The 13,515-nt window shown below is 38.6% G+C and overlaps 1 protein-coding gene across 1 annotated transcript in view; it reads right to left on the bottom strand.

Moving 5' to 3' along the window:
* LOC126278854 (WD repeat-containing protein on Y chromosome) overlaps positions 1 to 13,515 on the bottom strand; it is a 395,714-nt gene that overhangs the window by 236,974 nt on the left and 145,225 nt on the right. The window contains exon 9 of the mRNA XM_049979130.1: positions 4,973 to 5,173. Coding sequence (XP_049835087.1) covers positions 4,973 to 5,173 — 201 coding nt within the window. The remainder of the gene's footprint in view (positions 1 to 4,972; positions 5,174 to 13,515) is intronic.

Below are 13,515 nucleotides of genomic sequence, written 5' to 3'. Positions count from 1 at the left end.
ATGATTATGTCATCAAAATGCACCAGACATTGACATGGATTTAGCACTCTGTCCAATAAATTCTGAAATACTGCTGGTTCATTTTTTAACACAAATGGTATCCTCCTGTACTGACAGTGTTTCCAAGGTGGTGAAAACACAGTTTTTACTCAATCCTCGGGAGTCACTTCTAACTATGTTATCCCTTCTTCAGGTCCCATGTTTAGAATTGGGTAGGTATCTGTTTTAATTCTACCATTAAATGGTAGCAGTCACAACAGAATCAGTATTTATTTGAATTGTCCACAGACTAATTTGATACAATTACAATTCCATCCCCTCTCCCACATTTTTGCATTACATTGCTAGCCAATTGTCGATTAGTAAGTTCCTTCAGTATTGGTTGCAGAGTACACCAGTGCTTTATTCCCTGTCAGAATCCTGGGTTGCATTACTGGTGTGGTAGGCAATGACCTTCAAGAAAAAAAAAATGGATCTTGAAATTCTAGTAATAGGTCCCCCTTCTGTGTCATTTCCATTTACTTCAAATACCTTAATTTTTCACAAAATGCAGTTGTAGCAGCATTCTGTGATCTTTCACAACCTATACTTCCTATGCAGCAATCTTCCTCATCTGGAATTTCCAATGTAGCCAAAATTGTTGCCTTCAAAACCTTGGCCTCTCTGGTGCCAAAATTATCCATGTTGATGGGTACTGTCTCGCTTCCATCTCAATCTTGTATATGTACAATACTATGTCAAACAATAGAGTGCATGCAGTACCTCACTATCCTCCAGCTGTTCCACTGTACACAACATATCACTTGAGAAATCAAGTTCCACATTCAACCATAGTGATTTTTCTGTGCCATTCGATGAACAATCATGTCAATGAAGTGTTAATATCAGTGTTTGCAGTTTAACTGGATTGTGCTGTACACTAGAAGCTCCTCGTGACTGATGAATATTGACAGCTTCCCCAAGCTGGAATGTTGTCTCAATAAATTCCACTACACATCACTGAATGTCAGTTATGGCATGATAATGCAGAAAGTCTAACCTCAGAATCAAGCTGTAACCCTTGATTACATGAGACACCACTTCCACACTTTGCCTAGACTCAGTAGTTTCAAACAAATAATTCATTGCTATTAATCCTAATGGGTGTATACCGCTTTCCCCTACTCCAAGCAATTAGTATCTCAAACCAGTTAACTCTGTTGAGGCCACTGACACATCATCCCTGCGACCAACAAAACATTATATTTCCTACCACCTTTTACACCCACTATGATCCATTGAACCTCTGCATTCATTTTCACCGCATTATCTTTATTGGGAGCTTCTGATGGCAACTCTAAGTTTCCTCTTAAGTTTAATGTGTATTTTCTGCACCCCAGATCGCCCATACCATTAGGCCTATTAAATCATCGGGTGTCCCCACCATCCCTATCACCCCTCTGCGAGCAATAGCAGTGCCTCTGCACATGAATGTCCAAAATTAAAAGATATGCCACTCAACATGAACATATTTCTCCTATTCCCCACACCTGTTGACATCAGATTCCTCATAATCCAGTGCTATGCTAACTGCTGTATGGAAGTCCTTAAGCACTGAATGTGCACCCTCCCAGACATCTCTGGTATTAAACCTCTTAGGAAAGCATTAAGCACATGCCCACAGCTTTCTGTAGCAACACCTTGTTTACCTTTTTACTCTGTGTTAACTTATAAGTATTTACATCAAATTTCTTGATTCTGTATGCAAACCTTCAACTGCCTTACTAGGCTACTTGGAAACTATGCTCGAACATTTAAAGAAAAACTGTGTGCTGTTCTGTTTCCTACATCTTTGTCCTAATACACATATGAGTTGATAAAAATGTTATGTCTTGTGCAGTACATCTGTGCACTGAACAGTCATTTCCATAACTCAGAATTAATAATCCAAAAACAAAACAGAAATAATAATCCAAGAATAACACAGATCCAACACTCCAAGGCTTCCTGTTCTGCCAACCTACTTCTCTTGCCTAATCATGAGCTACCTGGACTCCCTACACTACCTGACCATTTGCCCAAGATGATTACATGTAAAGTAGACAACTGCTACTGTCATGGCACAAGGGGCAGAATGCCCAAGCAAACTGCACTGTGTACAATGCACAGATTCTAACCAGTCATCTCTATAATTACTCTTATATGCCTGTGATAAGTTCACTGGTTACTCTGGTTTTACAAAAGTAACTCTGTAAGAGGAGCTTGTGGCACAACTTGACTAGAAGAAAGGATTGGTTGGTAGGACATGTTCTGAGACATTGAGGGATCACCAATTTAGTATTGGAGGGCAGCGTGGAGGGTAAAAAACGTAGAGGGAGACCAAGAGATGAATACACTAAGCAGATTCAGAAGGATGTAGGCTGCAGTAGGTCCTTGGAGATGAAGCTTGCACAGAATAGAGTAGCATGGAGAGCTGCATCAAACCAATCTCAGGACTGAAGACCACAACAACAACAACAACTGTGTTATTATCACGCCCCCCCAATCCTCAACTCCACGACTGTCACCAGAAAAGAAAAACAATATTCTCACTCACTCAAAATGATAATATTGTAAGTTGTGAAATGCAATCACTCACACTCCACTGCTGACTGGGTTTATATCGACTCTCCCGAAACCACTCTGAAGAGCGCAGTTGCACTCGGTGAGGTAAGTGATGGTGGTGACAGGATTGGGTTGGATTGTTTGGGGGAGGAGACCAGTCAGTGAGGTCATCAGTCTCTTTGGCTCAGGGAGGGATGGAGAAGGAATTTGGCTGTGCCCTTTCAAAGGAACCATCCCAGTATTTACCTGGAGCGATTTAGGGAAACTACAGAAAATCTAAATCAGGATGGCCAGACATGGGATTGAACTGTCGTCCTCCCAAATGCGAGGCCAGTGTGCTAGCCACAGCACCACCTTGTTCGGTCATGGTGACAGGGCAGAGGGCCTCATGGAAACACTGCGGACAGTAAAAATAAAATGAAGTGATTGTGTGGCACTGTTGGCTCCGAGGCTCCATCTGGAGAAGATTGGCTGCTAGGTGAAAGTCTTATTTCAGGAGATGCCACACTGGGTGACTTGCACATCATTGATGATGAAATGGTGATGTGGACAACACAACACTCAGACCATGGGTGGAGAAAATCTCCAACCCAGCTGGGAATCAAACCAAGGCTTGTTGCATGGTAGGCAAGCATGTTACTAGTCAGCTAAGCTGATGGACTTGCTGAATGAGCTTTCATACTGGTGAGAGGATGCTGTGTAGGTGCCTTACATTGCTACCAGGAGGCCCATGGATGGCCTGTAGCCTCCATAGGCCACAGCCTTGATGCCAGCAGCATGCTACTCCTCCACTGGCAATGGTGGCTTAGCAGCCTTCAGCCCTGCACATGTGCACCATAGTGGACATGTAGAACTGTGTGCTGGCTTCAGCCAATGTGGATGGCAGGTTGGTTTTGCTCTGGCAGTAAGTACCTTGAGGAACTCAGAGCTGGTGGCAACAGGCACAGCCCAGTCTTGAACCTATGGCTGTTGCTGGCAATGCCCATTTGTCTTAATGTCCAGCATGCCCCTGGTGTCATGGTGGCACTGCTGCTGGACTCTGGCAAAAGGGAGCACATCTTCCTCAAAATTCAGACATATTTATATTACTCTAAGGCACATTTGTTTCACTAAAACCTGTCACTTAGTCATGTAACCCATAACAAGAGACTTGCCCTGGTGTAGTGACATTGACCTGTCTGCTACAGTCATTACTGCTGTGTGGTGCAGTTTTCTGCTGAGTGGAGGTGGTCTCAAAATCCCCTTATGTGCATGTTATTCTGGCCCAAATCTGCCACACTACAGTCACTAGCCTGCAGCTGCTAATGGAATACTTCATGGTGGCTCTCTCACTATGTCTTGTTACTTTTACTAAAAGATTGGATAGCAACACTACAGTTGGAAAAGGAGTTGTCATCCCCTACCTGCTGCTATTGGTTATATGGTTATGTTATAATGACATTCTGGATCCAGGTTGATGGTAGCCATCACTACTTCTTGTTACTTTTGCTAAAAGACTGGATAGCAACACTATAATAGGAAAAGGAGTTGTCATCCCACACCTGCTCCCCTTGGCTATACTTATGTGGTAACAAAATACTGGATCCAGGGTGATGGTAGCCATCACTTTTGCAAAATGCTTCCCTTATCTGGGGTACACCTCCTGCACTGGTCAGAAGAGTAGCATTAATGATCACTACAGTAACTTGGCGTTTCCATTATGCCCAAAAATCCATTTGATGGTCTCCCATGCCTTCACGGATTTAAGAAGATAACATCATTGTGCTGATTTTCGGCACAATTGTGCACCGGCCACGAGTGTGCGATACTTGGGTGGTGAGTTGGTGGCAACTGGCCCTCTGGCAATGAGGAGAGGAAACATGATGAGAACTTTAGTGAAAGATTATAAACTGTTAACATACTGGAAGCATTGTTTGTATTATCAGTGAAAACATTAATGTACTTGTACATTCCTCCACAGTTCTATTCACGTAGTTTGTCACCAGTCTGATGAGTTCAGTATCATTCTTTCTCCAGCGGGAGAATCTACTCATGAGATAAAAATTTAGGTCAGGTATAATGAATCTCACATCCGGGAATGGTTTTAGTCTGAAGATGCTGTAGTCAATCTGTCAAAAATGTCACAGAGAAAAGTAAACAGCAGTTCTCTCTCACATGTTTGAACTAGTTTATCAGAAACAATATACAAGGCAGAACTCATGAGAACAATAATGAAAGAAAATAAATTCTTAGCATATTGGAAGCATTGTTTGTATTATCAGTGACAATATAAATATGTATATAATATTCTAGTAAAATGATGAAATATTTCACATTTGTTATTTTTTTTAACACAATATACTTAAATACCAAACTGAAAATGCAAACATTATATTTTTATGGAACTTACAATCTTAAAAAGTTCATTGTATAATGCATTTGTCACAGGTTTTGTGTGTGTGAACCCATCAGTCTGTGTCAAATCAATTTCTTCACGACATACAACAATAGCTAGTTTCATGCTGGCAACCAAAAAGTTGCGATTAATGGGATTGTAGAAAGACACTGCTGGAGTGAGCTCTCCAAGTTCTGGAGTAATACCAACATATGTCTGTAACATCAGAATTTGTTAGTTACACTTTGTCATTCTATTAAATGTATTCTCAACCAATAGCTATCTGCTACTCAGTTTCAAAGTTCAAGTGAGTATAAATATAGACACTTGTTTAACAGAATTCATAATCCAAATTTAACAACTACTGCTATTTGAACTCTCACTGTGCGTGCAGTTACAGTTATTTATCTTTAGAAACAGTGTTTTAAAGCTTCTTTCTTGTATTACATGTATTGCTATGGCACTGAATACAGACTGCCTTTTCCAGAATGAAAGGTCACCTTAATTTCCATTCATTTGACTTTTCATAGGCCAGCAAAACTAAGATCCAATATTGTTAACTACAAAAATGTTAACTAGTTCCAAGCTCAGTAAATCATATTCATGATGAGCAATGTAATGTGTAATGTGTCAACTGAACAAAGGCTTGTAGAGACAATAAAATAAATTATAAATATTCATATGGTTACATGCTAGATATTTGCAGTTTTGTAACTACCTAAACATTTCTGTTCAAGAATTCCTCTGGCATTATAATATGAGCTATTTAGGAAAAACATTTTAAAAAAAACACAATTATCCTGTGTGTCAGAAATTGTATTTCCATGGGCAGATTATGAAAGAGTTTTAATGCTGCGTTTTTCACTCACCTTGGTGCCAAAGTTACATTTAGCAGTGTGTGGTGCATGCCATTTTTGTTGTTAATATTATATTAATGAATACATTTATTGAACTCAAACATCAACAGATTGTTGACAACAAATTTCATCAGTGAAAAAATGTACTGTAGTGATACTGTTCAAATTCTTCATTGCTTAAACAGATGCCTGCAAGATGTATGTATGTGATGAACATATTTAATCATAAATACTTTTGTAACATTCTTTGTCAATACACTATATCAAGAGGTCTTCTCAGAATCAGACCTGTGACAATTCTCATCCCAGATATGAAATTAAAGGCAGGAGTAAGTGTATGCAGAAACAAATGTAGACATAATGTTTACTACATTCATGACAATATTTAATGTAAAATTAAACATTGCATTGTTTTGGAACTTCAGAAAAATATATGGGGACCAGAAGTATTAAAAATTCCTCTGAAACTCTAAGCTATCTAACACCCATCAAAACAGTCAGACTGATCCAGATTTCTCATAATTTTACAAAGATTACAGAAGACCTTATAGAAAGGTATCGACATCTGCAAAAAAACTTACAAACAGTAAAACATTGCTCAAGGTAGACAGCAACAGCAAAGCAATCCAGAACATAATCAGACAGGAGACAGCAACTTTGGACAGAAACATCTGGAAACACACATCAAAAACAAAGGTGTTCAAATCAGCAACAAAAAGGAACTAGTAAACTTTATGAATGAGTACTTCAGTGGTATTGCTAAAAAACTGCAACAGAAATTTCCAGACACATAAGTTCTACGCCACCAGGACCAGCCACCACACTGAATGGTGCTCTTTCCAACAACAGAGAAACAGGTGGTGCGGGTGATACATCAATTAAACAATTAAAAATCTATAGGGTCACATGAGATCCCAGTAAGTATCATTAATAAATGTATAAAGAACATGAAAACTCCATTAACAATCGTAATTAATGAATATCTCAGATGTGGCTGCTTTCCTTAATCCTGAAAGAAGCAAAAGTAATACCAATACAAATATGTATGGAAAACCACAGACTAGTTTCTTTGTTATCCTGCATTTCAAACTCAATAGAAACCATAGTGAAAAGTAGACTAATAAAGTACTTAAATAAATACAATCTTCTCTGCAATGAACAGTTCAGTTTCAGCCCCACAAGAGGTACACAGTCAGCTACAGCACAGTTTGCTAAGGTAATACTCAAAGCACTGTACTAGGGCAAGAATGCAACAGGTATTTTCTATTAATTTATTTATTTATTTCAGGTCTATCAAAGGCATTTGATACAATTGGGCACTGGATTTTATTTCATGAATTAGAACTATTAGGAATGAGGCGTATGGGACAGAACTGGTTCAAGTTATATCTGGAACTGGATGCAAAGAGTTGAAATCTCACATATTTCTAAAAGAATAGAAGTAAAAGATCCAAAATATATTAATGTAGGCATCCCCATGGAGTACTGATTTCCCACAGAGGGTCAGGTGAGGAGAAGAAATATTATATGCTGATGACAGCACTGTAGTGATCATAGACAAAAATTCAATTTAATTAACAGAAAAATCCAATGAACCTCTCAGAGATGTTCACGTCTTGTCATGAAAGAGGAGAGTAATTTTATATGTGAAAAAGACAAACTGTATAAACTTCCAACTGAAGAAAAAGCCCAATGATACCACACTGAAGGTGGACCATGATGTACGAGATTGAGTATATGATACCAAAGTCTCAGAGATGAATGTATGTTGCCAATTGAAATGTGCAGAAGTGAATCGTTCCACCTGTCTGCAATATTTCATGCCTCAAAATAGCCTACTTTGGATATATGCATTCAGTCCTCAGTTATGTGATAACGCTTTGGAGAAAAAGTGCTAGGAACACTCAAAATATTTTCAAGAAACAGAGAAGAGCTGTAAGAATAGCAACAAATAGTAAAAACAGGGTACACTGTAAAGAATTATTCAAAAAGCTAGAAACTGACAGTTCTGAGTGAATGCACCTATCACACCATAACATATGTAAGAAAAAAATCTTAATCTTCACACCACAAACAGCATAATACATGACCATGGAACCAAATACAGACATTGTTTACATCCAAACTAAATAAACAAGTATAACCTTAAAATAGTGCACTATATCATGTCATAAAATTGTACAATAGACCACCACAAGAAATAAAATATTGAAATGATCCCTGCACCTTGAGCCAAAGCCTGAAAGAATATTTACAGTTTTATTATAGGCAGTAACTTAATGTTCATGGGCATTGTACTATGTAACAATTTATGACATGATTAGAAAAGTAGAACTAAGTATATTTGAAATAACTATAGATAGTAACTTAATTTTTATGAATATTGTACTATGTGACAATTTATAATTTGATTAGAAAACAGAAATAAGTAAATACCATAAGAGAAATGTTTCTTTTATTAATATATATTGTGAAAATATTTAATGACATCCATACAATGTATATTGTTCTACAGATGAGAAAAATGAAACTATCAACTAATTATTCAATCAACAAGAGTGGGTCTTTTTATGTTTTTTACAAAACTGGATGAGCTGAGTTTCCTCAAACTTTGAAGTGCACTTTTACAATAATGCATGTATCATCTGACGAAAGGACTACTTTTGTGTCAGGTTCAAATAAAATTGTCATTTGTGTGCTGTTTTGAAGTTAGAAATGATATAAAATGCAATTTAATGATGTTCCACCAGAGCTGCTATATTAAATATATATTTTTATTTATTACTACCAGTTTTAGGCATGGCTTGCTCTCAAGAACACCATTTGAAAATCAGTCATGCTTGAAATAAGTAACAATAAATAAAAAAGATGTATAAAAACAGTTCTAGTGGATTATTGCCATAATGCATTTTATGTAAAATGATATACCATTAGCATAGAGCAAGAATAGTACAGAGCCCATGATCTTATCCTGTAGACTAGAATTAAGGAAGTGATAAAGCATGTGTCCTACAAAAACATAATTTCTCTTAGAATATTGTGAATTGCTCAACTGAATCCAAAGGAATAGGTTTTAATTAGTTAAAACAACATCACCATCAGTATTAAAAAATTTTATGCCAGTAATTTACAAATTAAAACAAATGTACAATACATAAAAATAAATGAAAATTGTTTTGACCTTTACCAGTCAAACAATGGCAACTAACAGAATAAGAAAGAATGAAACTGATTTCTCAGACATTGGCTACTGCTGGAATAACAACAAAATTAAATCATGACTGATAAATTCAGTGATTACTTACTAACATTGACAGTGATTACTAGAGTTGTTAATCAACAATGAATTTAGATGAATTTTATTCAGTCTCAGCTCTCTAAAATGTGGCAATCCTGGCTATGACAGTGTTTCTAGTCGTGTGTTGAAAGTCTATGTCTATTCAATAAGACAAAGTAGTGTATCTATGAAAGCAGTCAATGACTCAAAGCACATTTACTAGCAAATATGCAGTAGTAGCACCATATCTAAAAAATTGAAATAAGCATATTATCTCTAATAACATATCCATTTCAATTCTTCTATTCCTTATTTTTAATTGTTTTTAAATACGAACACATTTTGAATCAGAACTCATTAATTGCCACTCAGTTGGTCTTTCATAAGAGTTCACTGTGAAGAAAGTCATAAGACGTTTCACAAAATAAATCCTGGTAAAGGTAAATAAGAAAAACAAAGTAATGTGGGTATTTTCTGTAATATTGTCAACACCTTTGAGTGTGAGGACCTATGTAAGCACACACAATTTTCCTTTTCCTCACACAGTCTATTGTTTAGCATTACCTCCCAACACAGTCCTCTTCAGTTCACAAAATATTTCACCTGGTACTGAGCGAGATGGCCCAGTGGCTAGCACACTGGACTTGCATTTGAGAGGATGGCAGTTCAATCCTGCATCCAGCCATCCTGATTTAGGTTTTCCACGATTTCCCTAAATCACTCCAGGGAAAAGTCTGGATGGTTGCTCTGAAAGGGCATGGCTGATTTCCTTCCCCATCCTTCCCTAATCTGACAAGACCGATGACCTCGATGTCTGGGTCTGGTCTCCTCCCCTAAACAATCCAACCATCTTCACCTGGTCTCTCTATCTTGTCTGTGCTCTTTCAAATAGCCTTTTTCAGATTCTGTCCATTCCACAGTTCTTCTTGGTAGTCTTTCTTGTCCCATAGTTTTGAAGTGGGCAAACCATTTCAGATTATTTCTTTCCTAGTTTCTTTTAGGGAATTGATCTGAAGTGTGTTTTGTATTGTTTCAGTCTTTATTCTGTCTCTTCTTGTCTTACCCAGGAATATAGTGATATGATAATTTTCAGATTCCTCTCTTATAGAGTACAGGCAGAATGATTGTTAAATGCCTCTGCGTGCACAATGAGTAGTCTAATCTCATCTTGACTGTCTCTACAGAAAAGGTATGTAAGAGGCTGTAGTATATTGGATAAGTATACTGAAGCACCAAATAAACTGTTACAGACATGCATATTCAAATACAGAAATCTGTAAACAGTCAGAATATGGCACTGTGATTGGCACCTCCTATATAAGACAACAAGTGTCTGGCACAGTTGTCAGATCAGTTACTGCTGCCACAATGGCAGGTTATCAAGTAAGTTTGAACGTGGTGTTATAGATGGCACATGAGTGACAGGATTCAGCATCTCTGAGGTAGCGATGAAGTGGGGATTTTCATGTAAGACCATTTCATGAATGTACCGTGAATATCAGGAATCAAGTACAATATCAAACCTCCAACATCGCTGGAAAACGATCCTGCAAGAATGGGACCAATGATGACTGAAGAGAATCATTCAACCTGACAGAAGTGCAACCCAATTGCAGATTGCAGCATATTTCAATGTTGGGACATCAACAAGTGTCACCATGTGAGTCATTCAATGAAACATCATTGGTGTGGGCTGTCGGATCCAAAGGCCCACTTGTGTACCATTGATGACCGCGCAGCACGAAGCTTTACACATCACGTGGGGCCATAAACACTAATGTTGGATGGTTGATGACTGGAAACATGTTGCCTGATTGGACGAGGCTCATTTCAAATTGTATGGGGGTGTATGTGTATGAAGTCAATCTCATGAATCCATGGGCCCTGCATGTCAGTAGGGGACTGTTCAAACTGGTAGAGGCTCTGTAACAGTGTAGGGCTTGTGCAGTAGGAGTGATGTGGGACCCTTGATATGTCTAGATATGACACGGACATGTGACACATACATAACCATCCTGTCTGATCACCAGCATCCATTCATATCCATTATGGATTCTGATGGACTTGGGCAATTCCAGCAGGACAATGCCTCACAGCTTTACTTCTGCCAGTACCTCATCTCCTTCCTACTGGGGCATGAGTCATGCTTGGGTACCTCAGATGGTAGAGCTCTCACCCGCAAAAGGCGAAGGTCCTGAGTTCGATTCTTGGTCTGGCACACAGTTTTAATCTGCCAGGAAGTTTCATATCAGCACACACTCCACTGCAGAGTGAAAATCTCATTCTGGAAACATTCCCCAGGCTGTGGCTAAGCCATGTCCCCGCAATACCCTTTCTTTCAGGAGTGCTAGCTCTGCAAGTTTTGCAGGAGATCTGTAAAGTTTGGAAGGTAGGAAATGAGATACTGGCAGAAGTAAAGTTGTGAGGATGGGGTGTGAGTTGTGCTTGGGTAGCTGAGATGGTAGAGCACTTGCTTGGGTAGCTCAGATTGTAGAGCACTTGCCTGCAATAGGCAAAGGTCCCAAGTTCAAGTCTCAGTCCAGCACACAGTTTTAATCTAGCAAGAAGTTTCATATCAGCACACACTCCACTGCAGAGTCAAAATCTCATTCTGGAAACATCCCCCAGGCTGTGGCTAAGCCATGTCTCTGCAATATTATTTCTTTCAGGAATGCTAGTTCTGCAAGTTTCACAGGAGAGCTTCTGTTAAGTTTGGAAGGTAGGAGATGAGGTACTGGCAGAAGTAAAGCTATGAGGATGGAGTGTGATTCATGCTTGGGTAGCTCACATGGTAGAGCACTTGCCTGCGATAGGCAAAGATACCGAGTTTGAGTCTCGGTCCGTCACACAGCTTTAATGTGCCAGGAAGTTCTGACCTTTCATTGTTCACATACACTGACTGTTGCCTGTTATTTAGGTATGACTTAATCAAATTAAGTGGTTTGCATGCAGTACCATAATATTCTAATTTTTTAACAATTATTTCATGTGATACTCAATCAAATGCTTTGCTTAAGTCTGTGAGTGTTGCACAGACTTAAACAGTGGCAACTATTCATTCACTACCGATACAAAACAGTTATATGTTTGCACCTGTTACTGTCCTTCAAATTAGTCACCAGTGTTGTGTACATCCCATAGCTACAAATGTGGAAGGTATAGTATACCATTAGCAGAGCCTGTTCTGTTGATGGTGAGAATGGAGCAGTCTAAAGTTATGGTGATTCTCGTGTACGACTCTTATGGTGTTATCCTGAAGCGTCATGTTCCTCCATGGCAGACTGTCAGTCCACAGTATTACTGTTCATTTTTGGAGCATCACCTGTGACCAGCTTTGCAAAAGAAGCAACAACACTTTCTGTGCAACCCACACATCATTTTGCATGACAATGCACAAGCGCAAACAGTGGAAGCTGTGGCTGCTCTGTTCAGTCGATTGGACTGGGGAGTACTGTACCATCTGCCATACTCCCTGGACTTAAGTCCTTGTGACTTTGATTTGATTCTGAAGATGAAGGAACCACTTAGTGGCATTCACTGTAGAACTGTTCCAGAGAGTCAACAGACAACAGACTGCTCCATTCGAACCAAGAATAGAATAGGCTCTGCTAACAGTATTCACTTCAGAATTGTTCCAGAGATTCAACAGACAGTAGAGTGCTTCATTCAAACCATCAATAGAATAGGCTGTGCTAATGGTATAGTATGCCTTCCACATCACTGGCAACAGGTTCTATACAATGCTGGTGACTACTTTGAAGGACAGTAACAGGTGCAAAGATGTAACTCTTTTGTATCATTTGTGAATAAATAGTTGCCACTATTTAAGTTCCAACACTCGTACGTTTTGCTGGTACACATGATGCCTTTTTATGCATATCAGTTTTCATCTATTTTATTTGTCCCTAACAATAAATATATTGTCTTTAGTATCTAAGGAAGGTAACCTTCCATCACATTTGATTTCAGAGGCACCATCATGATCACTTGTTAATATTACTTCATCTTTTCCATCAGAAAGCAATTCATCAATATTTCCACCATCATCTTCTTACTTGTAAAATAGCGTGGTTTCAGTTGCCTGCTGAGACTGCAGTCATGTGTAAGAGATGCGTTTGCATGTGTGTGTGTGTGTGTGTGTGTGTGTGTGTGTGTGTGTGTGTGTGTGTGTGTGTGTGTGATCTATTTTGCCAAATGCCTTACTGGCCAAAAGCTTTACTTATTTGTGACAATCTTTTTGTTGTGCATGTCTGCAACTCAGCACCTCTATAATATGGTGAGTGGTTAACTTTCCGTTTCATAATATTGATATCTGCAAAAAAAATAATAATTCTGTGGGAGGGGATAAGAGATGAATAGGATACACCTGCTTTGTTACACTTTCTGTGTGTATGTTCAGTATAACCCGCTAGACCCATTTGGTA

The sequence above is a fragment of the Schistocerca gregaria genome, chromosome 6, assembly GCF_023897955.1.
Source record: "Schistocerca gregaria isolate iqSchGreg1 chromosome 6, iqSchGreg1.2, whole genome shotgun sequence".
NCBI classification, from domain to species: domain Eukaryota; kingdom Metazoa; phylum Arthropoda; class Insecta; order Orthoptera; family Acrididae; genus Schistocerca; species Schistocerca gregaria.
Note: the sequence above shows the minus strand (reverse complement) of the source record. Positions and strands in the feature narration are given on the sequence as shown.